At 36.4% G+C, this 13,053-nt stretch overlaps 3 protein-coding genes across 3 annotated transcripts; 2 read left to right on the forward strand and 1 right to left on the reverse strand.

The window, feature by feature from the left end:
• Positions 1 to 2,252: 2,252 nt before the first annotated feature.
• Positions 2,253 to 3,878, reverse strand: LOC108195379 (GEM-like protein 4). The gene is made up of 4 exons (XM_017362339.2): positions 3,727 to 3,878; positions 3,565 to 3,645; positions 2,610 to 3,442; positions 2,253 to 2,527 (listed from the first exon to the last, which is right to left on the reverse strand). Exons 1-3 carry the CDS (start codon positions 3,848 to 3,850, stop codon positions 2,991 to 2,993), a joined length of 657 nt encoding a protein of 218 aa, XP_017217828.1. The 5' UTR covers positions 3,851 to 3,878; the 3' UTR covers positions 2,253 to 2,527; positions 2,610 to 2,990.
• Positions 3,879 to 6,167: 2,289 nt separating this feature from the next.
• LOC108195573 (uncharacterized) lies at positions 6,168 to 8,593 on the forward strand. Its single transcript, XM_017362550.2, has 3 exons — positions 6,168 to 7,260; positions 7,554 to 8,096; positions 8,186 to 8,593. Exons 1-3 carry the CDS (start codon positions 6,325 to 6,327, stop codon positions 8,291 to 8,293), a joined length of 1,587 nt encoding a protein of 528 aa, XP_017218039.1. The 5' UTR covers positions 6,168 to 6,324; the 3' UTR covers positions 8,294 to 8,593.
• A 768-nt stretch (positions 8,594 to 9,361) lies between these two features.
• LOC108195408 (psoralen synthase) lies at positions 9,362 to 11,593 on the forward strand. Its single transcript, XM_017362366.2, has 2 exons — positions 9,362 to 10,423; positions 10,662 to 11,593. The coding sequence occupies exons 1-2, from the start codon at positions 9,431 to 9,433 to the stop codon at positions 11,265 to 11,267; spliced, it is 1,599 nt and encodes a 532-aa protein (XP_017217855.2). The 5' UTR covers positions 9,362 to 9,430; the 3' UTR covers positions 11,268 to 11,593.
• The last annotated feature ends 1,460 nt before the right edge of the window (positions 11,594 to 13,053 follow it).

Here is a 13,053-nt window from a genome sequence, read left to right on the forward strand (position 1 = left end):
ATGTGAACAGATTCAAGAGATTGTATTTATGCTTTGCTGCATTGAAAAATGGCTGGAAATCTGGTTGTAGACCACTGCTTGGGTTGGATGGATGTTTCCTGAAATCTGTCTGTGGAGGGCAATTACTGAGTGCAGTGGGGAGAGATGGGAATAACTGTATGTATCCAGTCTGTTTTGCAGTTGTAGAAAGTGAAAATACTGACAGTTGGAGGTGGTTTATTGAGCTGATGAAAAATGATTTGGATCTGGATGACGGCATAGGATTAACTCTCATCAGTGATCAACAAAAGGTACTTGCTGCATACTTATTATACTTGCTTCAATTTCCATTCAGTCATACACAACTGTTTAATTTTATTCTTGTGCAGGGTCTTGAAAATGCAGTCAAAGAAATCTTGCCAAAAGCTGAACATAGATTTTGTACAAGACACATCTACTCCAATCTTAGAAAGAAGTAAGTACTTGCTGCATACTTAATAATATTGTTTAAGTTTCCATAATTATTGATTATGTTTTGCCCTGTACCTTGTGATTTAGATTTCCATCTGGTGTAATTAAAAAGGCATTTTGGAATGCTGCTTGTTCTACTCACCCAGCTGCACATAAGAACTTCATGAAACAAATTGAAAATCACTCAAAGTTGGCAGCTGCTAGCTTGAACAGGATAGATGCCAAGACATGGTCCAAAGCCTTTATTTCAACTGTGCCAAAAGCCGATAATATAGAGAACAATATGTCAGAGTGCTTCAACTCTTGGATCATCAATGAAAGGTACTTGCATCCATCAGCTTTTATTGTACTCTTAATTTTCTTGCATTTGTACAGTAATCTCAATAATCTCAAAAAATTTAAAAGGTACTTGCATCTTCTGGACATGATACAAGAAATTCATTTCAAGTTATTGAGGAGGGTAACAGAAAAGAGGGGAGAAATAAGGGACAGTAATTGGGATATATGTCCTAAAATCAAGAAAATTTTAGATGCAAACATTATGCAGTCTAGGAAATGGAGGGCTGTTTGGGATGGAGAGAGTAAATATCAGGTTAAATACAACACAAGGTTTGTGACAGTTGATCTTGATAGTAGAAGTTGTGACTGTAGAAACTTTGACTTGACTGGAATACCATGCAGTCATGCACTGGCTGCTATTTATGATAGAAGGGGACAACCTGTAGACTATTTATCAGATTATTACAAGAGGGATAAGTATGCAGCTGCCTATGCATTTCCTTTAACAGCATTAAAAGGTGTTGATTACTGGGATTTCCATGATGATGAGGTGTTACTCCCCCCTGAACTCCCAAAAAAACTGAGAGGCAGGCCTAAGAGATTAAGGAGGAGGGAGGAGTGGGAGGGAGGAACTCAAGGGAAAGCAAAGGTGACAGAGGAACAAGTGCAAAGATGGAGCAGCAAAAGGGTGCATCACTGCAGCAAGTGTAAAAAGCCAGGTCATAGAAAGCCTAAATGTCCAGAGCTGGTGGCTGTTGGTGAACAAGAACAAGGTGACACTACTGCAACTGAAGGTGGCCAACAACAAGAGTCTAGGACTGAATTTGCTGGACATGAACAAGATGTTGGGATTGGTGAAGAACAAGATTTTGGAATGGGTGAAGATATTGGTGGACATGAAGAAACTGCTAGGACTGCAACAAAATTGATGGATCAAGCTGATGAATCTGCAAGTATGAGTAAGGTTCAGAGGAAAACTCTTGGTATTAAAAGGCCAAAGCTAGCTATTAGAAGGCCAAAGTGTAGCAACATCCCCACACAAGCTTCACAGACATCTCCAGCTGCTAATGAAGGTGAGTCTGCTAATCAAGGTGGTCATTTGATGCATAGAGTGCTTGGTCCATTGGGTGAGACTGCAGTTTACAAGCCTTTAAATGGTTGGGCTTTCACAGCTCCACCATATAATCAAGTGGCACCTTGGGCTGCAAGAAGGCCAGCTCCCTCAGCTCCAAGAAAACAGACTTCTTCAGCTCACTCAGCCCCAAGTCCACCTAGAAGAAGTAACAGACTGAGAAACGCCAACTTCAAAACCATCCCAAACACTGAAGATGATCCAGTCATTGTAGAATGAAATTAATTCTCTTGTCTACTGAAACTTTTAATTTGCTCTGTCCACTCTGTAATGCTTATCTAACATTGGCCAATCTTTTTGTTTGTCTTTTGTGGCTACTGAATCTTTTGTGAATCTTTTGGTGAATGAAATATGTGATCTTTTGGACTATACTTTTTACGTAGCTTAGTATGTCTGAAATTGTAATGTTATTTCTCATTCATAACAATGAAAAATTACAAGTTCATGCCTTCTTTATAATTTGAGGACCATGACAGCAAACATCACCACAATAACAATACAGAAATACATAAATTGTTCTGGCTTTTGCTTCTTCAACTGCTTGTTCTTCATACTTTTTCTAGCCAATTTATCTTCAAGTTGCTTCAATTTTTCCTCCAGACCATCATCTGCCAAACCCATTGTTTCATTATCCAGCCACATGAAGAAATTGCATGGTTTCTCATTCTACAAAAAAAATTCCCAGAACAAACTTCAAATTAAAAATTTCACTTAATTATCATAAACTGCTACCAGATTACTTAATTACCTTCAATCTGGCACAACACCAGAAACGCCTCCCTGGATTTTTAGAGGTCCGTGATGTTCGAATCGCAGCACTCCTCTTACATTCGCAAAACACATCATATTCAGCCATTGATAAGTGTGGAGAAGCTTACAGTGTTATGAACCCTAGTTTTTTCGATATAAGTATCGTATATATACACCAGCAACTAGCCGTTGGAACAGATGAAGTGCCACGTCCTCTGCCAGCTCAGATTTCCGTCCAATCATTTTATTGCTAATTAACGGAGTGATATTTTATCTTAAATTAATGTTTTAAATGATATACTTTTTTTTTGGGTGGTCTAATTGAGATTTCGGAGTGAATTGGGTGGTTTAATTGATATAAAACCCATACTCAAAATCCTCATTGAACGTGAAAAACTGCTTTTTGAATGCATCTGATCGTCCTCCGGTGATTCAAGAACCCCATAAACCAGAACTCGAAATTATCATGTGTCACTATTTCTATATACTTTCTAGATGGTTGCTTCACATTTTCGCTTTCGCTAGCTCTCATTATTTTTCCTAGAGGTATCACAACCTTGTAATGCACTCTGATACACTCCCCATTCGGAGAAAAAACTTTCATTGTCCTTTCGCTGCAGAAGGCAACTTTCTCGGTGGAGACAAAGAGTAAGCCTGCTAATGGACCAGCTGTTGTGGACAGATAACACTGAGAAACCTTCAATAGTTTCTCTCCTTCTCTGGTATTAAAATTCTGTTTGAATATCTTCTTTACTCCGCCTACTTGTATGATTTTCGCTCCCAGACTCAGCTTTCCTTTCACAGTTTCACTTATCTTGGATCCTATTCTCACTGCAAAGCATCGATCGCGCAATAAACAGTTAGTACTCAGAAAGATATGACAGGACTTTAATCAAGCAGAGGGATTTTGTAAGAAAAACAGAGAAAGTTTTTGTAAATGATGAAATAATTACCATGTTCTCGAATGCCTTGTGCAAAATTGTCTACTCTTTCAACAATCTTGCTCATGCTACCTATTGCAGAACCTATTTTACCTGCATTTTCAAGATATAATGTCAGACTTTTGTGAATGTTAACATTCATCAGTCATAGGAAACTAGAGGACAGTAGACTACTTCGTCTAAAACTCGAAGATGCATGATATCGACTAGCAAGAACATCTGTCATAGTATTCTCAGCTGAACAGGCAGATGAGCTGAATGAAAATGGAATAATTTGTCTTCCAAATTCACTCTTCATCTTAGCAGTGGTAAAATATTCTGTCTATGCCTCTGAGGCTGCTTCCTTTTTATATTGATCATAAACGACTAATCAATAAAATTTCAATCTAAGGCTGCCCCAATGAAAACGGGGCCTTGATCCAAAAGGTACAGGTTTGAACCTCACCCGTTCTTGGACACTTAGTGGGAAGATTTCACCAAAAAGGATCGGGTCCCAAACCGTGCATTTCGCTCGGTTAGTCCAATTTACATAACTTTGTTGGCTATGGAGGTAGTCGGTTCCTAGGTAAAAATCCTAAACATACTAAGGTGTCTGTAACACACATTTTCACCAATTTAAGTTATAAACAAAAGTGCCTAATCTTCATTTATAAACACACATGACACATGATCATACATGCATGAATATGTAGATAACGTTAGTTAATGGATCTGAACTTTCAGTTGCATGACAAATGACTCATCCTTGGCACAGCCACATGATTAAAGGCTCCATTTTAAGGATATCTATCCAACTCCAGATGATGGTTGGTGGTGTTTGTCTGCTCTCTTTTATAAAAGTAGTTTGCTGAAATTTCCAAGCCATGCTTTTCCCCACATGATTTTATCCGAATTTTCGGAATTACTAGTCAATATTAAGAAAAGAAAATTACTAGCTACCCCAAAAATTGTTCCCAATTTTTTTCTTAAATTCTAGTTGTGTTAATAATACTGGAGTCCTGTATGCACATATACCATCCAATTAAAATCAGTCATAAAATATTGGGAACAAGATTTGTGTACGTAGCATTACCTAAAAAGGAAAACAAATGGATGTGCCGAGCAAAGATAATTAATAATCATCATTCCTTCTCCATCGCATGCACTATAAAATTAAGAATAATGGCCTTGTGAAACTGATAAGTGAATCAAGATTACCCTGGCTTGTTCTGCTTCCTCTGCGTGACATGCAGCATTCCTCTGATTCGGATTTGAGATGACAGCGGAAACAAGAACTTTCGTCTAGCAAAGAAACAGAAGAAAATCAAACAAGAGATCTTGTTTAGCAAAAGAAGAAAAGAAAGTGTTAAAGGACATTTTGTTTGAAAAATATAATTTAACAAGAGCTTGTGTACTTTCTGTTATTAGCTGATAAAAACACATTTTCAGGAACAAGAAAGGACCGGTGAAACTTGAATCTAGGAGTGTTGTTAATTATAAACGGATTAAAATGCAAACCATGTACCTGAAATTATACTCATTGGGCACTCTGTATACCTAGGATTCAGTAACTAGCAAAGTGCATGATAGACTTCTAGATAAGGGGGAAAAAAACATACTCCAGTTAGTACTGTTGGATTAAAAAGACAGGGTCCTTCTGCCATGTTTATAGCTGTATAATGCAGATTATCAAATTTTTTCTAGTTCTGGTTTTTTTTTCTGACCACATTGTAAATAAATGTCAAAATCTTATACTGTAGTAGTTTATTTTATTTTATTTTGAAAATATCTTATACTGTAGTATTACTTTCTCACTGTTTACGAGTCGCTCACATATTTAATGTGATAAAAGTCAAACGTCTAATTAATAAAAAAGAGAGTAAACGTGTTATATTTTTAATCGTTATTTATTTTTTATTTTACTAATCTATTTTTCGGCTGAGTTTTTATATGGACGAGTTAGTTCTATGGAGTTCGCATTTAAATTGGAGCATTGAAGTATCATTCATAATTTTCAAGTTTAATCATAAATAATGTTTTTGATTATACAAATTTATAATTTATTATTTATAAGTTTGTTTTTTTTTGAATTCAAAAAAAAAAGTAGTTTATAAGTTTGTTGAACATATAATTACCGATTAATCATTAACATCATCGAACTTTAGCAATCATCGTTATTCTACTTATAATGATTATATTGTCAAACATATACTCCTGTGATTTGTAAAAGTAATTGTTCAACCTTTTTATGACAATTATTGTGTTGTAAAAACTAATGCGCGGATGGATTGTTAGATGTTTACAAATATTGCAAAACAAAAATAAAATTAAAATTAAAATCTTAGATTATATTTTATTCAATTTGAATTCCAGTACTCCAATATTTTGTTAACTCCATACAATTTGGACCTATTATTATAATATATGATTTGTTTCATAGACAGAAACGAGAAATTAAAAAAAAAAATGAATGGTCACTCAGCACCAAGCTAATTACTGATTAGTCGTATAAGGTTATTACTGATTAACAGAAACTGATTATACTAATTTTTTATTTTTTATTTGAATGTAATTATACTAAAATATTAATTATGCATAAACATATAAAGATCATGGTCAACAACGACTAACTACATTGTAGCCTATGTGATCCTAAAGAATAGGTTTAAAGAACAGAGATCAAGAACGAGAAGAACGAGGAAAATGAAAGTGCTTGTAATTATTCAGACTATGTAATTCTTTAGACTATGATATTCTGGTATCGCTGTATTAATCTATGTCAATCATTTGAATATGCCGCATACATTAGGCAGCAAGCTGAAAGAAAACTTGAGATCTCCGTCGAACAAATTCTTTGCAGGTTTATGTCAAGCACTCGTCATTGCAGTCCTCATCTTGTTTGCATTCTTCGTGTTCGTCTCTCGTAACACACATTGTCAGCCCGCGGATTGTATAATTCCTACTCGACGATTATCTCACCCGGAGCCAAAGAATTCTTCGCCTAAGATTAAATCTTCTCATTTTTCAGCACAGCCTGAATCTGATCATTCTTCTCGGTCCCCTCCCCCTGTTGTTCCTGTTCCTGCTCGGGCTCGGGCTAGGCCTAATTCTCCGAGTACAACAAATGTGAGTCACCTCGTGTTTGGCATATCCGCAGCAGCTAAGTCCTGGAAGAGTCGACAACAGTACATTGAGTCCTGGTGGAGGCCTAATGTAACGCGAGGGATCGTGTTTTTTGATGATCCTCCCTCGAAAGACCTCCTGCCCTGGCCTTCCTCCTCTCCTCCGTACAGAGTGGCGGAGAATGCTACAAAATTTGAGGTGTACAAAAAACACGTGAAGCCGTATGTGGTCCGGATTGTTAGGACGGTTTTGGAGTTGTTTAGAGAAGTGAAGGATCATTCGGGTGTCAGATGGTACATCCTGGGAGACGATGACACGGTATTCTTTCTGAACAATCTGTTGAAGGTTTTGAGAAAATATGATCATAGGAAATACTTCTATATTGGGGGAACTTCGGAGTGTACAAAATCAAATTATGATTTTTCGTTTGATATGGCCTATGGTGGTGGAGGTTATGCATTGAGCTACCCTTTGGCTGCTGTTCTTGTGAAGAATTTGGATGCTTGTATCAACAGGTATCCGTATCTTTATGCCAGTGATCAGATTCTGCAGTTCTGCATTTCTGAACTCGGAGTTTCAGTCACATTCGAGAAGGGATTTCATCAGGTACTTAAATTTAGTTTTCTAGTCCGTTTGGATTTTAAGATAGAGTAGTGCTAGGTGCACAAAATTATGACATGGCAATTGATGCGGGAGGTTTTAATTGGGATTGTTGATGTAAATACAGGGGTCATTCCAATTAAAACCCACCACATGTCGTTATGTACACAATTATGTGCACCAAGCATTTTCCTTTAGCATAATGCTTCGTTTTTGAGTTAACATATGTTGCTAGTAAGGCCGGTCCTGAGATATCTAAAGCCCCAAGCAGAAATTTTTTAACAAGTAGTATTTTGCAGCTTGATCTGGTGGACGACATATCAGGGCTTCTTTCAGCACACCCTCAATCACCACTGGTAACTCTGCATCATCTTGATATTGTCCTCCCAATTTTCCCTCAATTAGCGCGAAATAAATCCCTGGAACACCTCATGGAAGCTGCAAGTTTCGATGAGGCACGTATGCTACAACAAACCATTTGTTATCACAAGGGAATGAAATGGTCATTTTCCATTTCATGGGGCTACTCGGCTCATATATATGAGCTGCTTCTCCCTGTCAGCATTCTTCGTAAACCCCTGGAGACATTCACTCCCTGGAGCCTTAAAAAACGACCGCCTGATTATATGTTCAACATTAGGCCATATGAACCGAAACAACCTTGTGATGCTCCTCATATTTTTTACTTGGATACTATTGAGAAAAGCATGACATCAGATACGATTGTGACAAATTATGTACGACTGGAAAAACGTAAGGCAAAAACGTGTCGATTGACAATGCGGTCTGCTGATTATATCTCAAGAATTGAGGTTGTTTCACCTGCAGCAGAACCTGTAAAGGTCAGCTTGATTAATTACTTATCTTAACCGAATTCCAGCTTATGCTAAAGCTCTTGTGTTCACTAGTCATTTGTTTTGTTACATTACAGAACGAGAACAGAGGTGAATGTTGCGACGTTATTCAAGTTACTAATAGTAGCACTGCTAAAGTCAATATCAGGACTTGCAGGAAAGATGAACTAGTGGCGCCAATGTAGCGAATTTCCATTGTTATCCAGGAGGGGGAAATATACTCAGACACCATCAAGTTACATCGTTTCCTCGAGAGGGCATGGACTTGTTGCCAGCAAATTGGCAGATCTTACGAAGCATGGCACATCAATTCAACGCGTATATTGATTTACTGGTTTGGATTCAGTATATAGTTCATTCTTGATCATCACTCAGAATGTAGACTCCTCAGAATGTAGACTACTTATAAAAAATTATGCGAAAAATGAAAATATTCATTAATTGATTAATGACAGAATTCAAAACAAGTTTTGCAATTTCAAAACCCAAAATCAAAAGTATACTTTTCAAAAGAGAACTCCATGTCCTTTAACTGTATTGAAAATTTTGTGGAAATTTGACTGTGCGTCAACGACCTTGTCCCTCTGCAACTGATATGGTCCAGATAACTCTGCAACCAAGTCAATAAAATCAAAAATGACTGCATATTGTTAGAATACGATATATGATAAACCCGTTTTCTAACACATGTGTATGGGAGATAGGTCCAATGTTTTTCCTATGCTAAATTAGAGAAAAATCAAACATGTAATCTTAGGTTGTGTTCACTTGGATGGAATGAAATGGAGGGAGAACGGAATGAATTTTGTACTCTAAAATGGTGTTGATTAGAGAATTCTTTTATGATAAAAGAATACGATATATGATAAACCCGTTTTCTAACACATGTGTATAGGAGATAGGTCCAATGTTTTTCCTATGCTAAATTAGAGAAAAATCAAACATGTAATCTTAGGTTGTGTTCACTTGGATGGAATGAAATTGAGGGAGAACGGAATGAATTTTGTACTCTAAAATGGTGTTGATTAGGGAATTCTTTTATGATTTTCATTCTTTCAGTCATTCCATTCCTACTATTTTCAATAAAATCCACATGTATCGGAAAGGAATGCTCATTCTCTTTCTACATCATGTTTCCTTGCAATCTTTATCACAAGAAATTTAAACCCATTCATATTAAGTTATTATTATCTCATACTTTCTTCTTTCTCCATAAAACTTCTACATAAGTTTTCATTCCATTCTCCCCTCATTCCATTCCATCCAAGTGAACACGGCCTTAGTATTCGTCGTTAGACTTTAACCTCGTGTAAAAATGTTGAATGTTCAGTACATCAAATGTGACCAGTCCACACTTTTTTTTCCTCCATATATATGCAGAATTTACCTGTTATAGTGGCCAAGTAATACCAAAGAAAATGTTAGAACAATATACCCTTCATCTATATTTTATTTCATTGTTTTCTGTCACGGTTTTTCTCTACAAATGGTTAAGAATTAGAAATATAGTCCCAGAAAATCTGCCCCCTTCCCCGCCAAAATTACCAATAATTGGAAATCTTTATCAACTTGGTCGAGACCCGCACATTTCACTTAGATTCTTGGCTCAAAAGTATGGTCCCTTGATGCTACTTAAGTTCGGAAGTGTGCCCGTTCTTGTTGTTTCCACAGCTGATGCAGCTCGAGAGATAATGAAAACCCATGATCTGGTTTTTTCGGACAGGCCTGATTCAAGTATCTCCAATCGAATTTTCTATAACGGTAGGGACGTGGCGCTTGCTCGTTATAGTGAATATTGGAGACAGGTGAAGAGTACTTGTGTCATTCAGCTTCTGAGTAAAAGAAGGGTTAATTCGTTTAGTAATGTCAGAGAAGAAGAAGTTGCACTTTTGATCCATAATATTGAGTCTTCTCATTCGAAAATAGTGAACTTAAGCGAGATGTTCTCTGAACTAACTAGTGGTGTAGTGTGCAGGGTTGCACTAGGAAGGAAATATGAAAGTGATAAAGGGAATTCATATAAGAAATTGCTCGGGGAAATGACTGAGCTTTTGGGTTATTTCCGCAGCATAGGGAAATATATTCCATTGCTTTATTGGGTTGATTGGCTAGAAGGATTAAAGGGAAAGGTGGACAAAATAGCTAATGAGATTGATGCTTTTCTCGAAGCTGTTGTCAGAGATCATCAAAGTGATCTTGCATCAGATGATAGTTATGCCAACAAGGACTTTGTTTCCATTCTGCTCGAAATTCAGAAAGAGAACATAGATTCTGACTTTCAGATTAACAAAGATTGCATCAAAGCTGTTATCTTGGTAAATAGCTACTAAACTCACACTTTTACATGATCAAATAATTGTAAGAACATCTGTCATTAAATCCGCTCTGTTTGATAATGTTTGCATCTGTCATTCGGTTTTGTTAGAATATAATATGATTCTAGTAAGCCCTCCTTCCAACACCTTGAGGTTTTGGGAGAATTGGTCACTTAACATGGTATCAGAGCTCATGCAGGTTTAATTCAATCGTTTACTTGTTATATACTTGTTGTAGGATATGTTCTTTGCTGGAACTGAAACACCGTCAACAACTTTAGAGTGGACAATAGCAGCTCTGATAAAAAATCCAGACACCATGATTAAATTGCAGAACGAGGTCAGGGAGATAGGCAAAGGGAAGCCTAAAATATTGGAGAGTGATTTAATCGAAATGCATTATCTGAAAGCAGTAATAAAAGAGAGTATGCGACTGTATATACCAGCTCCACTACTACTTCCTAGGGCGGCCAGGGAGGACATAAAAGTAATGGGGTATGACATAAAATCAGGGACACAAGTACTGATAAATGCTTGGGCAATTGCAAGAGATCCTTCATTGTGGGACAAACCAGAGGAGTTTCGGCCTGAGAGGTTCTTGAGTAGTCCTCTTGATTACAAAGGCCTAAACTATGAGTATCTTCCGTTTGGAGCAGGCCGAAGGTCTTGCCCTGGAATCAGATTCGCGATGGCCCTTAATGAGCTTGCGATAGCAAATGTAGTGCACAAGTTTGATTTTAAATTGCCCGATGGAGAAAGAATGGTGGATTTGGACATGACTGGTGTCTCAGGCATTACTGTTCGTAAAAAGTGCCCTCTTTTCGTGATTGCCTGTGCCAAGTGACGGATCTAAGATTCAAATCTTGGGGGCACTGCATGTCTAGATTGCAGCCTGGACTTGGAACGGGCAATGAGGTGGCAACAATTTTTTTAAACGAAGTATGTAAAATAGTTACTTGATAAGTTGCAGCAGAAGTTCCAGACTTCCAGCTTCATCAATCTGTTCATTTCTCCCTCAATGTGTCCTACTAGTATTTTATTTTACTTTTACAACTTCAATAAATGTATCAGTCAATGTTAGAGCATTTCCAATCCATGTAAACGAGTTAGCTAAATCCTAGATGACCCCTCATATAGCTGATCAATATACATAAGTGCCTTTTTCAACCACCATCTTTTAGCAATAAATTTTTTAGCTAACTTCACTTGTTCTTCTATATTTGTCGATCTATTTTCATTATTTATAAATGTTCACATCATCTCCTCCAACTCTATATTTATATTTTGCGGTTATATAGGCGACATGAAGAAATTAGGGATTCAAGAGAGTTTGCAGTTTTGAGAGTCGACTTCCAAAATTAGAGTTTCAGGCATCACTTCTCCGCTCTTCGATCTTCATCCCCTTCATTAATTAAGCGTCTTTGCTCTTCCATCCTCTCTATTATTTATTAGTTTTTTTTAAATAAAATCAAGATCTAATTTTTTTTGAGTGAGTTCTTGTTGAGTAGCTCATATTCATCACTTTAGGAATTGGATTCAACCTTTCCCAACCCCTTCTCATCAATGGACTCCGTATACGAAGGAGTGCAATTCGTTCGATAAGTTTCTACCTCTCTATCTATCTCTGAGATGTTTGGATTTTTCAAAACTCAATGGACATGCAGAGAGACGAAGAGCCTCACTCGGACCAAGACAGAACTTTAACTTGTTCAAATAACAATTAAGGCTAAGTAGGGTCATCAATGACAAATCATAAACTTTGTTATCAAGATCGTTAGTCGTGCCCATTTTTTTGGATGTTGGTTTTTGTATTTTGATATTTTTGTGTTCTTTTGTTATGGGTTTATGTGATTTTTCTATATTGTTTTTTGGGTGATTCGCAAAACTAATATCAAATATGACATGATGGTGAATAACGCTAGAGCTCATCTTTCACGTTAAAAACTGTTTATATTATCGGTTTTTGCTCTAATATTAGTTTATTAGTTTATGTAACTAATAGTTCTAAACATTGGTCCACAGATGATACTTATGTGAATATCAATTGCAGTGCTACTATGTTCACAGCTGGTGTATGTCGGATTTCAAGATATTATTGATTTAAGAATTTATGTATTCTATAGGAAAATTATGAATGATACCATTGTGTATTTATTAAACTGAGTGGTACCATTTATAAGTCAAAAACACAAGATGGTACCATTTAGAGAAGCCACGAAATAGTTACATTTAGAGAAGCCAATTACACAATAGTACCATTCATAATTTCCCTATTCTATATGTTAAGCGATCTATGAAACAAAACAATTATTTGTTTAGCTCATTTTTAATTTCACAATCAGGTTGTAATTGACATTTCAAGGTTAGCCCTGACTGGATTTTATTGTTTAATGAATTCTTAGTTTTTCATAAAAAAAAATATTGTGTAACTATTACATATTCGACTCACCTCCAAAATTATAATAATTATATCTAATAGTATTTTGGTAAAATCACTTTCCCATCATTTTTTTTCCAGACTTTCCCATCATTTCTAATATAACTAATTATTATTATATAATATTTTAACTAACCGAATTTTCTAGTAGCATTGGGATTTGGGAGATGCTCAGATAGTATAATCGTATCGA

The sequence above is a fragment of the Daucus carota genome, chromosome 7 (genome assembly GCF_001625215.2).
Source record: "Daucus carota subsp. sativus chromosome 7, DH1 v3.0, whole genome shotgun sequence".
In the NCBI taxonomy this organism is placed as follows: Eukaryota; Viridiplantae; Streptophyta; class Magnoliopsida; order Apiales; family Apiaceae; genus Daucus; species Daucus carota.